Genomic DNA, 21,144 nt, shown 5'->3' on the forward strand with positions numbered 1-21,144 from the left:
CGACCTGGAATGAACCAAAGCAATGCCGTTATCACACTTAAACATCATTCAAATTAACATATCTTTTTCAATGCTAGCTTAACCAGATTGTTGATGCTTAAGTGAGCTTGCAATGTTATTGCAATTATGCATCATCCTTACTTTATGATATCATACAGATTTTTTTTAATGTTTTTGTTTTTTATTGTCTTCAACAATGTTGTACTTTGTGTTTACTTTTCACCATGCTTTCAAATGTTATATATATAAACACTTTATTCATATATCCATGAGTTTGCTACTAAAGACTCATATGTGAGCGTTACTGATGAAGGTTAATCAAGAAAGCGCTTCGGAAGCATGACATTTATAAAGTGTTGTTTATACTCTTTTTTATCTAATAAAAATTCATCTTTCAATTATATAAGCGATTCAACCAATAGGAATAATTAAGGCTCAATTGACTAAACTGATTACTGAATAATTGTTAAGAACCAATCAATAGTCATATTAAATGTTATTTTATAAGCGAAAGACTATACGGTTCCCGAACAAATAGTTTGTATTACTCAATCGAATTAAATTTCAATTCTTTCTTCAATGATTTCAATAATAAGTATGCGTTCAATCCATCAGTTGATCGAATGATGTCGACTTTGAAGGATTTCATTATTGTGCTGATTCTAGAAGGTTAGTAACAAGTACAATATGAGAATAATAATTTTTTTATTGTCATTTTGATTATTTCCTTTATTGTTTTTTGAGTATTATTATCATCTTTTGGGACGAACTTCAACGTGTTTCTATTATTTTTTACCAAACTCGGAGAGAACGATGCTTTATGTTACGATTTCTAAAACCTGTCATTAGACTAAAATACATTAATACATCAGTCTACGTCTACCGCTGCAACCACCATCCCCATTTTACTTCTAGTTGTAAAACTAACAGTGTTTTCAACCTATTAATCTTTGTTATATTTTAATTTTTCAAAACATTGTGAGGAATTTATGTTTGTTTAAGAAATATTTCACTTTACATTTTATTGCATATAAGATAATAACCATCACCGGAAGTAAACCAATCTAATGTTCTCCTTGTGTTCCCCTGTTTACAAGCTTTCGTAGTGGTGTCAACTTCAAAATATTTATATAAACACAAAAAAAAAATGAATACTGCTTCAGAACACACGAGATATTATTTTTTGACAATGAAATGCAGGATAATTTCATACAACTGTCGATATCTTATGAAACCGGATGTGACGGACTATGTTTTTGGTGGTATTACAATGCCTATCAATTATAGGAACATTTAGTTGTTGACATACATGTTGGTGACCTATAGATACTTGAATCAGTATCATTTGGACTCATTTGATAGTTGTCGTAATGACAATCATACGTCATCCTCTTGTGACATATATATATATATATATATTATATACATTTTTTTTTAACTAGATGGGGTTAAAGTGTTAAGATTTAAAAAAAAAAAATAATTCCATCCCATGATCATGTGCATGTGCCAGTTGTTGTCGCATGATAAATATTTTTATTTTACCTCAAGTTAAAATGCAATATTTTGATTGGCGAATACGAGCCCTCAGGGTGTTTATTTCTCCATCACATGGCTGAGAGGTTGTTTGACTGTCACCCTCTCGTCCAGACCAATCAAAAGTCGATAATTTAAGGGACAATGAAATGAATTTGCATCAAGTTATTAAAGACAATGACTGCTTAAGTTCTACGTTTTGGCTCAGATTCTATTACTTGACTGTCAAAATAAAAAAAATAATACATCTTGTTTCACTTCTGTTGATTTTTCTAATACCTGTAACGTTGTTATGTACGTGATGTCATAGAAAATACTTTGAAATAAAATTCATTTGTAGACGACAATAATGATAGGACATTCAGTATAATAAATTAAATAACACATAGTCGAGAGGGTAATAGAGCAGGTTGGTACCCCTCGAAAAAGCATTGTCAGCCTTGGCTTCGCCGCAGTTGAGAATGTTGTCTCAGGGTACCAATCTGTTTTATCACCCTCTCAGCTATGTGTTATTTATACAATGTTTCGTCAATTAGACAAATCTGCTCTGGTGACAGGTCTATTATTGTACCTGTTAAATGTATTCACAATTTTGCAAGTGATTGAGCATTTTATTCAAAAGCAATGTAAAATTATGTTATATTATGAATTTTAAACAACGTCATGAGGTTATTTTTGCTTGAAACTTGAAACGTCTCCCTTTTTTATACGGCGTTTTTGCATTTATAAATGTCATTATTATCTTTATTTATTTGATTGGGTCGCATGTCATATCTCTATGTTCTAAGGATTCGACCAACACAATTACCTATAACGTCAACTTTTGTACACCAGCTGTCATACACATTTAAAAAGAATACACGAAATTAACATTCTCAAGAACTTAAGAGACTAAAGAATTTCACCTTTCGATTGTTAAAATATAAATAAAAATATCTTCTCTGGATGCCAATATGAAGGCGACCCAACTACAATGAACCATTTTGATTTATTTCTATTTTCAACATAATCTGATGCACATACATGTTTAAGAAAGTTGTTTGATAAAGAAACTTTTTGTTGACATAAAATATAGCAGAGGGGAAACAGAAAAGGACAATGCAAGACATCAGCTTATTTTTCTCTCGGTCTTGAGAGTGTATGGACGGAACTGCCGTTTTTTGCAAATCTATTTCAAGTTTGTATTTCAAAATGTAACTTTTAATGACAAATTCAGGTCAAATATAAAATTAAAGTTGTAATTTTGAAAACATACATTAATGTTTAAAACATATTCAATGACATCAAGTAATAAACAATAGAGTTCGTTCGATTTCATATTGATAAACAACCATTTATTAAAAGCAACCTTTAAATACTTATCCTTAAATACATTGCTTTTTGATTTTGTTTGCCCCTCTAATTGGAGTAAAGTATGTGTCTATCGAATTTTCTTAAACGAAAACAATAAGGCTTCATTTGACATTTGAAATATAAAAAAGTATGAATAAATGGTTTGTCTAAACGTCCAGGTGTTTCAAGAGTTAATGGCATAAATTGCACATAAAAAAATGAATAATGACTTAGATGTTCATAAAGTTGAATCGTTGTTGAATTTTGAACACTTTTATATTTTGAAACATCGACTGAATGCAAAACGACAAAAGATTAATAAAATTAAGCTGAGGGATAAAAAAAAATTATAACTAGTATCTTGCACACAGTTGAAATTATTATTATTATTATTGATATTTGGAACAAAGGCTCAAGCACAAAGGGCACTTAAGCAGAAGACAAAACATATCTAAGTACTATCTAGATGAAAAAGGGGCGAAAGATATCAGAAGGACAGTCAGACTCATAGATAGAAAATAAACTAGCAACGACAGATAAAAATCTGTAGCGACGTTTATAATAATGAAATGTTTATCTTTATCTGAAAACGACTAGATATCTCTTACAAAAGATTACCTCCGACCATTTATCGTTTGAGCGGGCAAAGGTTGATTGCTTAGGACAAACATTTCTTCCAAGTATATTAAGATACAAATATATTTTTGTCAAAAACAGAAAGAAACAATGATTATATTTTCAATATCAATGAAGTTTTAAATTAGTTTTCGTATATACTATTCAATGGAAACAAAAGATGAATTTCAAGAACTATATATAATTTAGAAATACTACACCTCTCTTTTCACTTAAAAAAATGGAGGGTCAGTGTCTAACATCATATCTAAATAAATTGGTTAGGCCGAACTGCTGCTGGGAAAATATGGAAAGAGCAAGCAGAAAAATCATGTTCATCCCTTTTACGGTTCAACTTAAATCCCAACCAATACATATTAATCTGATATAGATGTAAGTCAACATATGAAGAAGGCTTAACAATATCTTTGATATCCTTTATGTAGTATAAACGATCAATAGTGTCCACATTATTAAAACTACATTGACAAAAGAGGGGGGAATAATACCAAAGTATGTTCAAAAAGGGATAGACTATTAATACTGTCAAAATCAAACTTTATTGACTTACGGAATATTGAAAGTTTGAAGTCTTGGCAACATATAATTATTCAAATTGTTTAAGAAGTAAACCGCCGTTCAAAGGTTAATGAATCGACTAAGAGAAAAAAAATTCTGGATAAAATAACAGAATGTACAGTAAAAAAACTAAATCAAATCTATTAGCTTCTTTCTAATCTTCTTGAAATCTACTACACAGAGCTTGTCTGTACAAATAAAGGAATAATTTGAAAAGAGAAAACCTAACTGTAATTATAATAATAATTACATCCACCTAATGTTAAACAACTGTTGTTAACAACAACAACACAAAGATTTAGAATCTTCAACGGTAACTGTTTTAGATAACGTTTAAATTGATGACCGTTTCAAAAACTCATAGTATTCATATTTGTTTTTAGCAAAAATTTTCAAATTGTGAGCAAGAAACATATGCGTTGTATGATTTTATGAACCTGTTTAACAATGGTTATAAATAATGGAACTGTTTCTGATTCGGTCTACAAAGGTTACTAAGGAGGATGCTGAGGCTTAGAAGAGAAATAATTTAGAAACTACGAATCAATATCCAACATCAATCCCACAACCCTATTCACAGCCTTAAGTACCGATCTAAGGGTATATGCACTTACTGACAATTGGTTCGAAGTCAACAATATCATTTAATTGAATGGTTGATAGGTGCATTGTTGATTTTTTTGGCTGCGATACACAATGAATCCAAACATAATATTGATATTCATTAATACGAAGTCTTTATTAATTTCCTTAAAGAATAGACTGAATGAATTCATATTTTTTCGGGTTTTTTTTAAGAATGTTTAAGATTATTTAAGTGTTTTAAAAGAATGTTTAAGATTCTTCGAGTGCTTTTTATAGACTGCAGTCAGGCCTTTAATTTATTGATATTTTACGACCATTCTGAAATTAATATACATGTTCTACTAAGCGGAATTAGATATGTATTATTCCATGAACAATAAAGTATGTCTAAACGATTTATATTGTTAGTTCCATTTACATTGAATTTCAATCGAAGAGTTTTGTATTTTATATCTAATAAGATGTTTTAAAGTGTTGTGAATTTTGTTTGAAATAATAACTTTGCATATTTAAATAGAAAATCAACTTGTCAGAGGAAATTTGGTACATCATTCCTTTTCTTCATACAACAGTCAATTGTAGGTGAAGCAAGAAATCTGTAGTAAGCTGTGTGTTCTAAATGCAATCATTTTAGTTTTATAGATGACGACGAACATCTTCATATTTTTACTTATGGTTATCGCTATTTTACAAAATTTTCCTTTAATCTTGCTGACTGATAATTTCCTTTCTCACAGAAGTCGAGTGATATGAAAATTATAGCTAGAAACTAAGGGGCACCTGCCGTTGCTTATGAAATTGACAACGTCGTCATATGTAAATAGTGATAAACAGATAATCACTGGTCATCTCAACTCGATTGCTTATCTAACTTTCGCCGTACCGGCTCAAGCGAGAAAATCAATCTCGTTGAGATGATAAACGATAACTTATAATTATCATCATTATTGAATGTGTTAGTCGTCTCAACAATATTGCGGATGTCAATTTGCACTTTGATTACTTGGATGTATTTTTTCATTAGCAGATGATAAAAAGCAGATGATAAAAAATGTTAGATCAGTTGACCAGTTTGGTGAAACAAATTACAATTGATTAGACTTTTGATTTTGCAATAGATTAAGAGAAGTACAAACCTTTCAACTATTCAAAATACTAAGGACTTTATACTTTAGGGATAAATTACCTGAACTGTGTTTGGCAAAACCTTTTGAAATTGTTTGCCCTCAATGCTCTTCAAATTATGACTCGTTTTTGCCTTTTTGCTTTTTTATTCGTTAATGTGTCTTTTGAAAACTAAACGCACATCAGCTGGCTTAAACAATTATCAGCCTTGTTTCTTTGAAACAACACTGTACATGTTTACTGTACTGTCGTTGCGAACAGAACATTTTCATATACATACCCGTCCAAAGACATGAAAATAGACGAATGACAATATATTTAACAGTTTGTATTTCTGATCTAATCAACATCAAGCGAGGAAGGCTCATTAAAGTCTTGCTAGCTATATTATGAATATCAAGTTCAAAAGTGCTCAAAAATATGGTAACGCATTTCAAATGTGTTTTGAACGCTACAATGAGAAATAAACTTAGCTGTGTTTTACCCCAAAAAATCTCATGGGTTTGTATTGACGGATACTAAAAAAAATTGTGAAAAGGGTACTACATTTATATGATGACACAATATAATATACGTTTAATAAAATTTGATAAAGAACAATTGATGAAATTGATATCAAAGCCAGAAACCATCTTGCAATGATCAGTATGTTGAAGATGAGAATGTGAAAGTAATAGTACAACTGAAATAGACATTGGATTGTAATATTTGCTAACACAAACAATTAACACAACACGATAGAAAAAAAGTGAACTAACATTGTTATACAGTGTATTTACATAATGACATTTTGAATTGAATTGCCAATAACGAGGCACTGATAATTTAAACATTGACGTCACAGAGAAAAGTAGAAACCAACAGATAAATATCTTCTGTTTTAATCAAATCTAATAAAATATTTTTCATACAAATATTGGCTTTTAGATATTTTTGTTAAAACACAAATAAGGGTCAAGAAGCCGTGGTCATTTGATTGATAGTATATATCATATTTCAATTTGCATTTGTTAATTATGATTAAAAACTTTTAAAAATCGACAAAACGTCTTTGTATAACAGAATCAATTAAAATAATGTTCGAAAATAAGGATGATAATTAGTTTATGCTCAACATGCCATCAAGATGATCAATGAGATGCCTGTATTCATCTTAAATTCAAATGCTATTTACATATTTATATATAATCAAAATGAATCAATAATTCGTTTAAAAAAATAACACTAATTACCAAAAACTGTTGGACTTTACAGCTGATCACTAAAGCCAAGAATCAAAAGATAGAAAAAACAAACACCGAAACGCAAATGATTAAGAGTTTTTAAAAGAAAGAAAAGGATAGTCGAAAAATACCAATGGGACATTCAAACTCAAAGTCGAAAATAAACTGACAATGGGTAAAAAGAAAGAGACTAATATAATAAAAACAGTACACAAAACATAACATAAAACCCTTAAAGACTGACGAACACAAACCACATCAAACATTGAGGTCGATCTTAGGTGTTCCGAAAGGTATGCAGATCCTGAGTCACATGTGTCACCAATATTGTTGCTCGTGTAAGTACAAACCCGGTAATAAGTATAATTTTGTCGCTCACATTCGGAGAAAAGCGGTCTTGATTGTAGTTACGACGATTTGAACATATCCGCTATGATCTATGAAACGGATATCCCATAACGGTCACGGTCAACCAAGGCATGATGTTGTCCGTAAAATTTACGGAGGGGTTATTTTAACTTCACTTCTTGTATTTCTTGGTTTAATAGCTTCCTTATGACTATCAGCCCTCATTATAGGAAACCATGCATGAAAGTAAATACATGCTATGGGATATCTTATAAACTTGAAGATATATGTAGGACTCAAATATATGGTGGGTTACAAATCTATGGCAGATCCCTAAATCTATGGCAAATTTGACGTCATGCCATCCCAAATCTATGACAGATTTTTCACAATCCTAATCTATCTCAAGTTTTGTAATTTCCTAGCCTTTGTCGGATTTTTATTGTTTCCAAATCTATGGCAGATCTTGTGCAAATGGAAAACAATGCAGTACATATACGACTAATGATTTGTCCTAAAGAAGTTGACATGTACGACAAGTGGAGCATGTCTATAAACCTTTGTGAAATAAACATTAAAGATGGTAAAATCGTGAACAATTCGTAAATGATGAATTCATAAAGTTACCTTAAGACAGACTGCAAGATTGAAATGGTGTGTTCCGTAAAAATAAACATTTTCTAATCTGTGCATGGTACATTGTACCTGTTTAAGGGGGTTCGCGGGTCTAAATTTATTTATATAGGATTTCTCTATATTTTTCTATAAATGAACTTTATCTTATAGTTAATAGAAAAATAAAATAAAAAAAGTAGGGTCACCGTTCATTTGCGCTCACAATCTGCCTTCGAAAGAAGCATACATTTGTGTAAAGGCGGTTTTTTTCTGTTGAAGTAATAGGAGAAATAAAGGTAATATCGAAAGAAAACAAAGAAATTTATTATAGAAATCGCTAAAATTTTACAATAATTTAGTTTAAGTACAGCTTATATGGAAATTATATTAAAAAAGATAGGTCACCGATGAGTTGAAAAAGATATTTCAATTTTAGAGCCAAACAATGGCATTTTTCCACCAAAGGGAGATATTTGGAACTTTTTCAATGATGTATACATTTTGAAAGTCATCTGGGACCAACACGAATTGATTGTTTTGAATGATTTTTGTACCATATCATAAAGTAACAACTACAAAAGGAAATAAATAAAATTTGAAATTTTCTGAAATTTTTATACCCTCGACCCTCCTTAACCCATTTATTGATCCAACTAGTAAGTCCCTTTTCAAACAAAAAGGATTTTTTTTCTAAAACAAAAATGCTAAATAAAAATGAGCAGTTTGAATTTTCAAATAATATTTATTTCATTGTTGATACATCTTTTTTCATTCGAAGACGATTTAAATCAAACTGGTAAGCGGTATTTTTTTCTTTCACTTTAAAAACTTTGCCAGCCGTAGACAATTAACTATAACTCCTTTTCTAAAAATATCATGTACTGAAAAAGAGGTGCTATTGTTCATCGCAGGGTTCTGACGGTACAGCACATTCTGTCCCTCTTCCTGAAAATAGGTCACATCTTCCTGTAAACCTTCCTCAAATTATTTCGAGGGACATATCTTCATCTGGAATGGTGCTAAAATCTATTGAATTCGCCATCGTTAGCGGCGGCGACGATGTAATATGGCGTTATTCAACTGTGACGTTACGTGTTAAATCTTCCATAGATTTGGAGAAAACAAAAATCTGCCATATATTTGATTTGTTTGACGTTTGTAACGTCACATTTGCCATAGATTAGGAATCTACCATAGATTTGGAACCCGCCATAGATTTGAGTCCTACATATATACTTCATATGTATGCGCTGCCGGATATTTACAATTAACGTTATAAACATGTATCAAAATATCTTTTTTTAGTCACCTAATGCTATGCATATCGAAATACATCATTAAGTGGAGGTTAGTGCGTTGGTGCTAAATACAGTGATTTGTTATTTACAATTGATTGCTATCTCTTCATTGAAGTATTTTTGGAACGATTCATTACTTGACATTTTTACACTGCAGCTGATATACATAGGTTATATAGCGTTGTGACATGTTATTGCAGACATCAATTAGAATTTAAAATCAGAAAACGTTAAAAGGACTTTAAGGTTTAAATTGTATGTTTTTACATTTTTAGTGACCTTTATAGATGCCACTGATGTATTATGGGGAAACAAAGCAAACTTAAATGGTTATTCCTTTAATAAAAACGAATCTTTCACAATAACAACGCCTTACAGAACTGATTGTGCACGATCATGTTGGGGTGTGCCACTTTGTACCAGTTTTACATATGAAAGCAAAGTAAAGACTTGTAAAGGATATACTGAGGAATTCGCTGATGCAACACATTCCATTGCGACGGAAAATGCAGAGTATTATGTGATTAACAAGGGTTAGTAATGATTTGTTGTAATATCACAAACTACCTTATAATTCATTCAGGTTTCATACAGGTTTCAGACCACAACTTAAATGAAACAAATGCTAGACTGTATTGGTTGTAGCACAACTCTTTTAATACCGTCATATACAGGTATAGAAAGATGTGGTATGAGTGCCAATGACACAACTCTCCATCCAAGTAACAATTTAAAGTAAACCATTATAGGTCAAGGTACGGCCTTCAAACGGAGATTTTGCTCACACCGGACAGAAAGCTATAAAGGGCCCATCAAATTACTAGTGTAAAACCATTCAAACGGGGAAACCAACGATCTAATCAATATAAAAACGAAAAAACAGAAACACTTATGAACCTCATAAGCAGACGACAATCACTGTACATGAGATTCCTGACTTAGGACAGGTGTTTGCATTTCGTTTAAAAAAAGTATAGAATTATAAGCTCGATGCTCTTAGATTAGATTAACACCATTTTTACACATTGTTCGGATACTTCGTTCATACAGATATGTTTTAAAAGATTGCTGATTCATTAATGTGTTGGAGACTTTACATATTTGTTGAATAAAATTATAATTTTGAAATGCACAAGTTACTATAATACTATTAATATTCTAAAATCATTTTGTTCGATATTAATGGACAAATTGAACACTATCTACATGATATCCTCCAAATGTCAGGTTTAAGTTAGATATTCATAGATATGTTTATTTTAATTTTTATATCGAATATTTAGTTTTCAAATCGTTTTAGCCATTCAGTTTTGACTCTCAGAATTGAAGATTAAGTTTGATCATAATCCATCTTTATAATTTATATTCATTCTAGTTAAAGTCTGAATGACTTTTTAAAGTACCAAGAGTACCAAGAGTAAATCTGGGAACTGAAATATATCAATATATATGTTTTCATTGTAAAGACACATATGAACCTGAAAGTAAGGCTTAACTTCGTCAAAATGCAATACAAAAGCAAATGACAAATGATTCAAAACTTGTGGTTTTACATTGAAAATCTATTATACCAAAAACAGGAATTAAAACACCAAATAATGTTTATATTTCGTTGATTTACATGTATGTTTTGATAACAAATGGAGGAATTGAGATTTAAATAAACCGTTATTTTTTATTCTTTTCCCGCTAGATTTATATTCCTCAGTTTTGTAGTTAATTGCACCGATGTCTTCAAATTAAATATTAATAAAGATTAATGAAAAAAATCACGAGGTTAATCGCTATTATATTTTTAACATAATTCAGTGACGGGATACACAGACTGTAGTGACGTAAAGCACAAGCATAGTGGAATATATAGAATTTTTCCTGTTGGAATTCCCGAAGGACTGTTAGTATACTGTGACATGGAGACTGATGGTGGGCATTGGACAGTAAGTTGTATATTTATAGGTATCTTCTGCTTTTGTATTGTGTAAACCAACTTATGTTTTGCTACAGATTTATTTTCTCGTTTTTTTTCGAGTAGAAAAATAACGCGAAAATAAATCGCCGCAAAAATGATAAACTAGGATCTTTACATATAGTAAATTAGAAAATCACGAACTATATAGCCGCGATGTGACCAAAGAAGCGTAATAAAGTATCCACGAAAATACGATGGTTTACAGTATTCTTAACTTTGAAAATAATGTCTCTTGTCTTGTCCTTTTATAGGTAATACAAAGAAGAATTGATGGGTCTGTTGACTTTTATAGAACATGGCAGGACTATAGCAAAGGGTTCGGAAATCTTATTGGAGAATTCTACTTAGGTAAATGCATATTTATAGGGAATCTCGTAAAATTTAACAATGCATGTATGCTGTGACGTTAATGAAGCTAAAACTCGTGGACCATTAGATGGGTTTGGCTCTTATATTTGGTCCTTTATGGTTCAATCATCTCTTCAATCTTTGTTTTTGGTTTTGAGTTATAAATATTTTGAACTCGATGACCACCGCAAAACCAATAATTGTCGTATCTGGTGCATTACATTGCTAACGCTAAAATTATTTTCGTCCCTACATTTAAAGTTGTTTTTCAGAACTTTGCTTCTACAAAACTAATCATCGATTAATGATAATGAAGGTGCATTTCCGTATTTGAATTTGCAGATAACATAGATAATTGCACAAAAAGTTGTGTTTTAATATATTAACTAATGTTCTCTTGAGATTTACCAAAAAAAGAGCATTCCAGAAACACATGTCATACTATTATATATAGGCACATAGGCTCTTTGACCTATAGTGGTTTACTTTTACAAATTGTGACTTGGATGCAGAGTTGTCTCATTGACACTCATACTACATCTTCTTATATCTAGGATATGTTATATTACAACAAGAAATGTGAAACAGCTTGTACCTTTACAGAACAGAAAATCATTTAATTAAATTTCTGTTCCAGAAACACCAATAAGCAACAAATGGAAAACAAAATTGGCAAATGTTTAGCAGATGAAATAATATACTAACAGTTGGAATGAATACTTGCGGTATTAATTCATATAATAAATCCATATAATTTAAAACAGAAATTAATGTCTGTAATGCCAAAGAATTTTTTTTTTAAATTATCAGATGCTTTCGAATAAAAAATACTCTTTTAAATTTAAACCGTTTCATTTGGTTCACCTGACGATCAGCATAAAGAGTCTAGTAGAAATATTAATTGTGTAAGAATTCTGTATAAAACTATTAAATTAAGATTTGTCATTAGGCTTTTAAACATTTAAATGATGATATGCTATGTGCATTTACATAGTTATTACATCAAGTCTTTTAAAAAAAAAATGTAATTGAAACAACCATAACGTAATTTCTATAGTAATGACGTGCATATCTTTGTCTATTAATACTGTTTCAGTCGTGTAGACAGCTATGTGTTTAAAAACAACACAATCATAGAATCTATCAAACTATATTTGCCACTAACAGGGATATTTCAATCTGCAATCTACGAGTTGCTTGTCAACTTTATAAAGTACAAAAAAACATCAAAATTTTGTCAGATAGTACAGTACGAGTAAGGAATGGGAGACTGGAAATGGGAAAAACAGGTATCTGTTCAAGTTTTTAGTCTTCCATCAAAGTATACTATTAAACAAATGAATACGATAAGCAAACTTTCTCATCTCAGTAGTATCCATATTTTATTTTAACAAAAAGGGATAATAAAGGACATTTATCCTCGGTGCCTTATTAATGTACACATGTTTTTTTTGTATCATATGATAGGATGCTACCGATTAATAAACTATCAACGTAGAAAGTTATTCCACAAACTATTGACCGACAATCGTTTATATGGTTTATTTATGATAAGTTATACATGTCTGGTAACTTTTAATTGTTAAATGTCATCTCATTTATAAACGACGGGTTTTTTTTAAATCTCAGTAGACCTTTAACAGATTTTTATTGGATATTTGTTTGAATTTTGATGCTAACATTCGAACAGTATCAAAATAAACATTATAATAATGTTGGCTGGAAATACTTTTACTTTGGATTCATTATTATTCGTTTGGTGCCAATTTTCGTGGTTTTAGTTGGGACAGGTGAACCACGAATTCAAATGTTCAACGAATTACACATTTTCTATAGGTTTTATAAACAGAGATTGGCAAAACCATGAAATCAAATATCCAGGAAAATGCTGGTTTTCCTCAATCTACGAAAATTCATACCCACGAAAATAAATTAATTCACAGTACCTCATACAGTATGTTTGATTAAAGTTGTTGATTCGTTTTGAAACTTTACAAAATCAATCAGTTTGGAGTAAAATTCTTCTTGTCATTGTACTTTACTGGTTTGAATGTGTGAATAGTTTCAAAGGTTCCAGGCTTATCATTTTATACGCCAGACGCGCGTTTCATCTACATACGACTCATCAGTGCGCTCAGATCAGAATAGTTATAAAGCCATATAAATACAAAGTTGAAGAGCATTGTGAAGCTATGCTATTGACACTTATCATTGGTGCCTAATTATTCTACAAATGCATTCTAAAAGAAAAAAACACAAACAGAAACACAATACTACACAAAACGCAACATAGAAAACTAAAGACAAAGCAACACAAACCCCCACAAACTGATCGTAATATCAGATGTTTATATGCGGTCCTAATGATAAATCATGTAATAAAGACAAGATGAGATGGTAGGATTGGCAACTATCAACCAAATATCCAAATTACAAGAATGTAAACTACTACAGGTTTACGCAGTCAGCAAACTGTAACTGAAAGTCAGGCATATGACAGTTGTTGTCCATTTGTTTGATGTGTTATCATTTGATGTTGCCATTGATTAGGGACTTTCCGCTTTGAACTTTCCTCGGATTTTACGTTTTAGCCGCGGAAGGCCATGGATAAAAAATGTGAATCAATTAAAAAAACCACGGCTTGATTAAGGTTGAAACCAATGATGGAAGAAATATCCATTTCAACATGCATGTCAACACATAACCTTACCCAACATTGCACACCAGTGAAACACCAAAGCATGTAAACATCAAAATCATGTGGAGGAAAATCAGACTAGTACCAAGAACAAAAACAACTATAAGAAAGACAAAAGAATCAACGCACTAACACAAGGCACTGACAGACACGGATTGACAGCTCGAAGCAAATCTCAATTGATAAATATTCCATTGATTTTCTGATCCTAAATTTTATTTGGTTTATCTCAAATTGATGTAATTTCATGACATAATATTGCTGTAATTTTCCTGTTTGTCTTTTTATTTTTTAGCCATGGCATTGTGAATTAATTTTCAATCTATGAGTTTGACTGTCCCTCTAGTATCTTTCGCCCCTCTGTTATACACTCTAATGTATCTAAAACTTTTGATATCTTCTTCAGTTAACACTTAGTTAAATTCTTTGCAGGTAATGAATACATTCATGTATTGACACACCAGGCTGATTGTGAACTGCGTGTCGACCTCCGAAATTCTTCTAATTATAGCTCGTATGCATCATACTCAACATTTGCCATTAGTTCCAATGCTACAAGATATAGTTTGAATGTTTCTGGTTTCAATATCAAAAGCCATGCAGGTATGTAATGAAGAATAAGCCATGCATGCAGGTTGTTTGTACGTGCTGGAAAAAAAATTTCAAAAGAAATTCGTCTCCTAAAAAGGAATTGCACTTAGTTTGTATATTCACAAACCAAAATAAACAAAAACGTGAAAAACTTCTACGGTAATACCTTTTTAAAGATCTTAATTTCTTTAAAATACATATTCCAAGCACACACTCCCTTTTCAAATAGCTTCATCATAGATTTTCACGTATATTCTAGTGAATTAAAAAATATTTCCGTTTAATAATTACCATGGATTCTTTAAAAATTTGATTTTGAAATTCGGCAATCACAAAGTTTGCGTATATTCTATAGGCATTCGTGTTGGTTTCGCAGCCTTTAAATACAAATGTACAATGAAAACGATCATAAAATAAGAAACTTTCAATGTTTAATCTTATATATAAGAATTGAATGCTTCATTGGGGTGTAAAAGCGTTGACCGAGGTACATTTTATATGAATCGCGAAAGCGCTTCATTCTAAAAATGTATCCACGTTCAACGCTTTTAATACCCTATGAGATAACTTCAAAAACATTTTATACTCCTAATTACAATTCAATTTTTTTTGCCACGATCATGAAAACACAACTACTGTCAAGTGAATCTTTTATTTACCTGTGTACTTTGTTTGGAAACGTAAGTCATCATGTATGTTAAAATTCGTGCAATTTATTTTGAAATGAAGAATGACGCAAGATCACTGTTAGCCTATCGAAATTACTTATATCAATGAAAGAGGGGCGCAGAAAAACCAGAAGAACAGTAAAACTAATAAGTCGAAAATAAACTGACAACGTCATGGCTAAAAATGAAAAACACAAACAGACAAATAATAGTACCTAAGAAACAACATAGAAAACTAAAGACTGAGCAATACGAAGCCCCCCCCGAAAAAAAACTGGGGTTATCTCATGTGCTCCCGATGGGTAAGCAGCTCCTACCCCACATGTGGCACCCGTCGTGTTGCTCATATTATTACAAATCCGGTAAAAAGTATAATTTACATACATCTAGTTTAATCATATGTGAATGATAAAAAGAAAGATATGATTTGATAAAGCATATGTAATAACTCGTGATTGGAAAACATGTGTTTTGAATATACTTATTCTTCATGTGCTAAAAAATATTTTTAGAGACTAGAGTAATCATATTCATGAAGTTTGAATTAAACGTTTTGCCTTTGGATTTTTTTAGATATTTCGTAGTTTATATTAGTAAATAGTTATCAAAGATACCAGGATTATAATTTAATACACCAGACGCGCGTTTCGTCTACGTAAGACTCATCAGTGACGCTTAGATCAAAATATGTATAAAGCCCAACAAGTAAAATTGAGAATGGAAATGGGGAATATGTCAAAGAGACAACAACCCGACCAAATAAAAAACAACAGCAGAGGGTCACCAACAGGTCTTCAATGTAGCGAAAAATTCCCTCACCCGGAGGAGTCCTTCAGCTGGCCCCTAAACAAATATATACTAGTCCAGTGATAATGAACGCCATACTAATTTCCAAATTGTACACAAGAAACTAAAATTAAAATAATACAAGACTAACAAAGGCCAGAGGCTCCTGACTTGGGACGGGTTTTTAACGTGCCGAGAGCCATCCATACGTGAAATATATACCGAAATAGGTGAATATTTAGGACGTTTTACGAACAAATCGTGCAGGTGATTAAAAACTAGCAGGAAAGATGTAGTTGCAAAAAAATATTCTTTACAACACAATTATTAATGTTGTTTAACGTAGAAAAGCTTTTGTTATTCAGTTTGCCCATATTGTATTGAATTCCACTATGATGCTATCTTTTTGCGAGTCATGTTTACTGTTGAATAATGATACTTTACTTTCATTTTCACTGTAGAGCGATACATTAGTATTGTATATGCGGTGCATTTTCACTGTATGAATTTTATTAATTTTTATGCATTAAATTCCAAATTCAGCCGACTTGCACAAACAATAATTAAAGTAAGAAAAGGATTTGATAGTGCTGACTTTGAGATGAAAAGTTTGATTGAACACTCCAATAAATTCAATAGAATTAATATTTATTTCAAATCAAACACATCGTTGTCATAATATAACAATATGTGGATTATTTCAGAGTTGAAAGTGTTTTTAGATTAATGCAAAATATTTTAAAATTCATGTTTCTGCAGTAGTCATTATACGCATGTGCAAACAATTTTTTTTTTGGATTTCGAGTATGGGTCTATTTGCCAATCAGAAGAAGCATGTCATAGATTTGTTTTATAATTCATCAGAATCTTTATTTAAAGTGTAGTTATATTTATCCAATGCATTGAAACTTCATCACTGAATACGTACATCTCGCATGTCTATCGAAATAGAATGGGATAAAAGGGGATAAAAACAACAATACTTTCTAATATTTTTTTATAAATCACTTCTTGACCAATTTCAATGAGGTTTTGAAGTAAGATTTTTGATTTTGGGTCCGGTTTTAAATTGGCCCACAGGGTCCAAAATAAAATTTGAGGTTCTTTGGTAGGCTGAATCCATACATGATTGTGTTTATTATTATTTTTTAATTTCTGGCCCATTTAACAAGTTTGTGGGGTCCAAACTGTCCAGAAATACATTCTTTTGGATTTCAACAACATTTTGATATTTGGGGTACTTTGGAATGCTAAATCTTACCGTGTTTTTAAATTTGGAATTTGGTATTTGGGGCCAAGTTATCGAAATGGTCCACATTGAGGCCCAAAGGGTCCGAAATTCAACTTTTTTTTTTATTTCATCAAAAAATGAAGTCTAGCTTGTATGATGTGTACATACTTATCCAAAACTGTTCAGGGTTCGACCTCTGCGGTAGTATCAAGGGTGCTGTACAAAACGTACATCATGTTCCAATGCAACTTTATCAGTATACCTTTTTGACAGATAAAGTTTGCCCTACACAACTTGACTTGCATTTCAAGATTTAATGACTTTGGATAATTATATGTCACATTGTCTTTTCATTTTATACAGTAAATAACATGCAAGCAACAATCGAGCTATAAACTATCTTTCCTTCAGAATATGGATGTTGAGGCATTTGGGGGCTCAACAATAGGGGAGGCAAGTGAAGATGAATCACAGAAAAAAGAACTAAAGTTAAGGAAGGGTCTGCATACCAATGCACGTATTGTCCTTTCAAGACAAAATGGGTAGCTAGTTTTCCTAGGCATAAGAAAGATCCACACTAATGGGTTAAGCAAATGTGACCAGTGTGAATTAAAATTTTAAGACTTCTCAATAAGCATAACAACTGATAGCATGGAGAAAGCCTGATTTGTACTCATTGTTCCAAACACTTCAAAAGAAGAACTGGGCAGTGGCGGATCCAGAACTTTTTGTAAGGCGGGCCCGATGGCAGTCCTAAAAGGGGGGTGGGGGGCTCAAGTCATGCTTCAGTGATTCCCTATATAATCAACCAAATTTTTCCAAGGCCCCCCCTTGATACGCCCATTCTGGCATAGCTTACCATATGAAGAAGGCAACAGGAACTTTTAATCACATCTGCTCGTTTTATAGTAAAACAATATTAAAAATGCTTCGCTGACCGCAGAGATCGAACCCTGAACAGTTGGGGTAAATTTGGACATAATATTAATGCTTGATACTATCTGCATTTGGATTGATCAAATTTATGACGTTATATAGGTTTCTGACACAAGGTAAATGTGGTCGAAGATCTTAAATCGTATGCAAAATACTGTGCAACTGAAGGTTTCTTCCCGCCCTAGGATAAATAACCATCAAACCAAATCCAAGTCTTTCCTTTCTGGTAATGAACCTTTTAGTACAATTTTAGAGAGGTCCATACACTTGAACACAAGATATTGTCTGGAAACTAGAAACAAATTTGTTTTGCCATTTCTTTTGCGCCTAATTTCTGCATGTTTGAGGCAATTATCCCCGAACAAAATCCCAGTCTTCCATTTGTGATAATGCGAAAAAGATCCAAAAACGTAATTACAAATAAAGGCAACAGTAGTATACCGCTGTTCAAACTCATAAATCCATGGACAAAAAACAAAATCGGGGTAACAAACTAAAACTGACGGAAACGCATAAATATAAGAGGAGAACAACGACACAACACTACAATGTAACTAACACACACAGAAACGGGCCAAGCATCAGACAAAATCCCACGAAAATAACAAACATAACATCAAAACCAAATACATGAATTTGGGATAGACAAGTACCGTGACACGTCTTATCGCAATGTCAATTTACACTCAAAAATAAGAGAAAACAAACGACGCAACGTTAAACTGTAACACACACAGAAACGAACTATAATATAACAATGGCCATATTCCTGACTTGGTACAGGACATTTTAAAGGAAAAAATGGTGGGTTGAACCTGGTTTTGTGGCATGCCAAACCTCGCACTTTAATGGCAATATTAAATATAACATAGAAATGACAACATAATATTACAGGACTACAATACAAATAAATAGAAAAACGTATTAGACAAAGAAACACATGATTAATGAATAACAAAAAGCATCAGGTTTAAAATTTAATAAGCCAAAAACGCGCCTCGTCCACACAAGACTCACCAATGACGCCCAGATATAAAAGATCGAAAGCGAAAAAAAAGTACAAAGTAATTATCCGGAAACTACAAACATGATTGTTTTTTGTCCATTTTTTTTCCTTCATTCCTAAACTGTTAGTACCATAACTCTAAAATGAAACCTAACATTCTATTTGTGGTATTGAACACTGTTGTACAATTTCAGAACAATCAAAATTCTTATACACAAGTAATTATCCTAAAACTAAAAACATGCTTCTTTTATGCCCCTTTTTCTTTAAAATTTATATAGATCCATTCACTTAAAATAAAGTTGATCGGAAACCAAATGGGTCTTCGGACGACGCAGACGATAACGACATCATATCAATTAAAAAACCGGAAAAAAAACATTGCGGGGTAACATTTCAGTTTACAGTTCACACATGTCAATACTGTTGGAAAACGTATAAATGGCCAGCCAGTTTCTATAGACATACAAGATATAAATAGATATAAATATTAAAGTAATCAAATAACTTTTTCATTTTTTGCAAGTCTAATTATTATATAAATCTACAATAAAAATTCATCGCATTTTCGAAAATTCTACATCAGAAATGAATGCCATACAGTGATAATTCATCGCTTCTATAGTGAAAATGGATCGCTTTTAATAACTGATATTCTATGTTATGTTACTTTTATTACACATATTTGAACTTTGATACTGTTATTTTACATTAAAAAGACACACCATAATGAAAATATGATAAAATTTTGTTTCAAATAAATTATTTTGGTATTTTCAAAACGTAAACAAATAAAGTTTTCCCATGTTCCTTTATTCTACAATGAACATACTTGCATACAACAGTGAAAATGATTTGACTGGATTCGTACTTTATATACACTGATATATATCTTCCTGTGAATTAAATCTTTTGAGGGGTCCGGGACGGCTAATGTTCATATTTTTATGTTATACAATTTTATAATATCCCAAACTAATTATCAAAGACGTTTTTAAAGACATTGGATTAAAAAAATCTAATAATCAATCAAACCATTCGCCTCTCAAAACAGTGGGAAAATTTCAATTTTCTTAAAAAAAAAAAGCACTATTTGTTCAAATTTTGCAATCTTTTGCAAATATGATTTTTAATTTTGATTGCGTTTGATTACAGGAGATTCCCTCACAGATGTAAATATGAACAAATTCAAAACATTTGATGTATCCGATGATAATTTTTGTCCTAGTGCTAGACATGGTGCTTGGTGGTATGGATACTGTTCCCTTGGTAATCTGAATGGAAAATACTTACAGCCCGGAACCAAATTAGTCAGTGGTATACGTTGGGACACATTAGAGAATGGAATATCTTTGAGCTATGCAGACATGAAAATCCGGAAGAAAATTTGACATAACAAGAACATATTATATTTTGGTTCGTAAGACACCATATGTTCAAGTGATAGTTTATACTTAATTCTTTATTTTCGATAGAATATCAATATATGAGTATTTGTTTCATATATTTACTTTAGGAGATATTTTGTTCATTCAAAAACAAGGCTTGAAATATTTGTAATATTTATAAAAGGAACATGATATGGTGTATCTGTATTCACTACGAAATTTTCTTATACATATTTGCTTTGCTTAAAATTGTTAGAACAAGATAGGCAG

The 21,144-nt window shown here is 31.5% G+C and overlaps 1 protein-coding gene across 1 annotated transcript; it reads left to right on the forward strand.

The window, feature by feature from the left end:
- The first annotated feature begins 495 nt into the window (after positions 1-495).
- LOC139492760 (microfibril-associated glycoprotein 4-like) lies at positions 496-20,877 on the forward strand. The gene is made up of 6 exons (XM_071280911.1): positions 496-669; positions 9,529-9,786; positions 11,063-11,190; positions 11,474-11,570; positions 14,701-14,871; positions 20,642-20,877. The coding sequence occupies exons 1-6, from the start codon at positions 624-626 to the stop codon at positions 20,875-20,877; spliced, it is 936 nt and encodes a 311-aa protein (XP_071137012.1). The 5' UTR covers positions 496-623.
- Positions 20,878-21,144: the final 267 nt, after the last annotated feature.

This window comes from Mytilus edulis, chromosome 10 (assembly GCF_963676685.1).
Source record: "Mytilus edulis chromosome 10, xbMytEdul2.2, whole genome shotgun sequence".
Classification (NCBI taxonomy): domain Eukaryota; kingdom Metazoa; phylum Mollusca; class Bivalvia; order Mytilida; family Mytilidae; genus Mytilus; species Mytilus edulis.

Coding starts and splice junctions, on each gene's coding strand:
- LOC139492760 (XM_071280911.1), top strand. CDS start 624: ATGATGTCGACTTTGAAGGATTTCATTATTGTGCTGATTCTAGAAG. Junction 9,787..11,062: donor GTATTATGTGATTAACAAGG/GTTAGTAATGAT, acceptor AACATAATTCAG/TGACGGGATACACAGACTGT. Junction 11,191..11,473: donor CTGATGGTGGGCATTGGACA/GTAAGTTGTATA, acceptor GTCCTTTTATAG/GTAATACAAAGAAGAATTGA.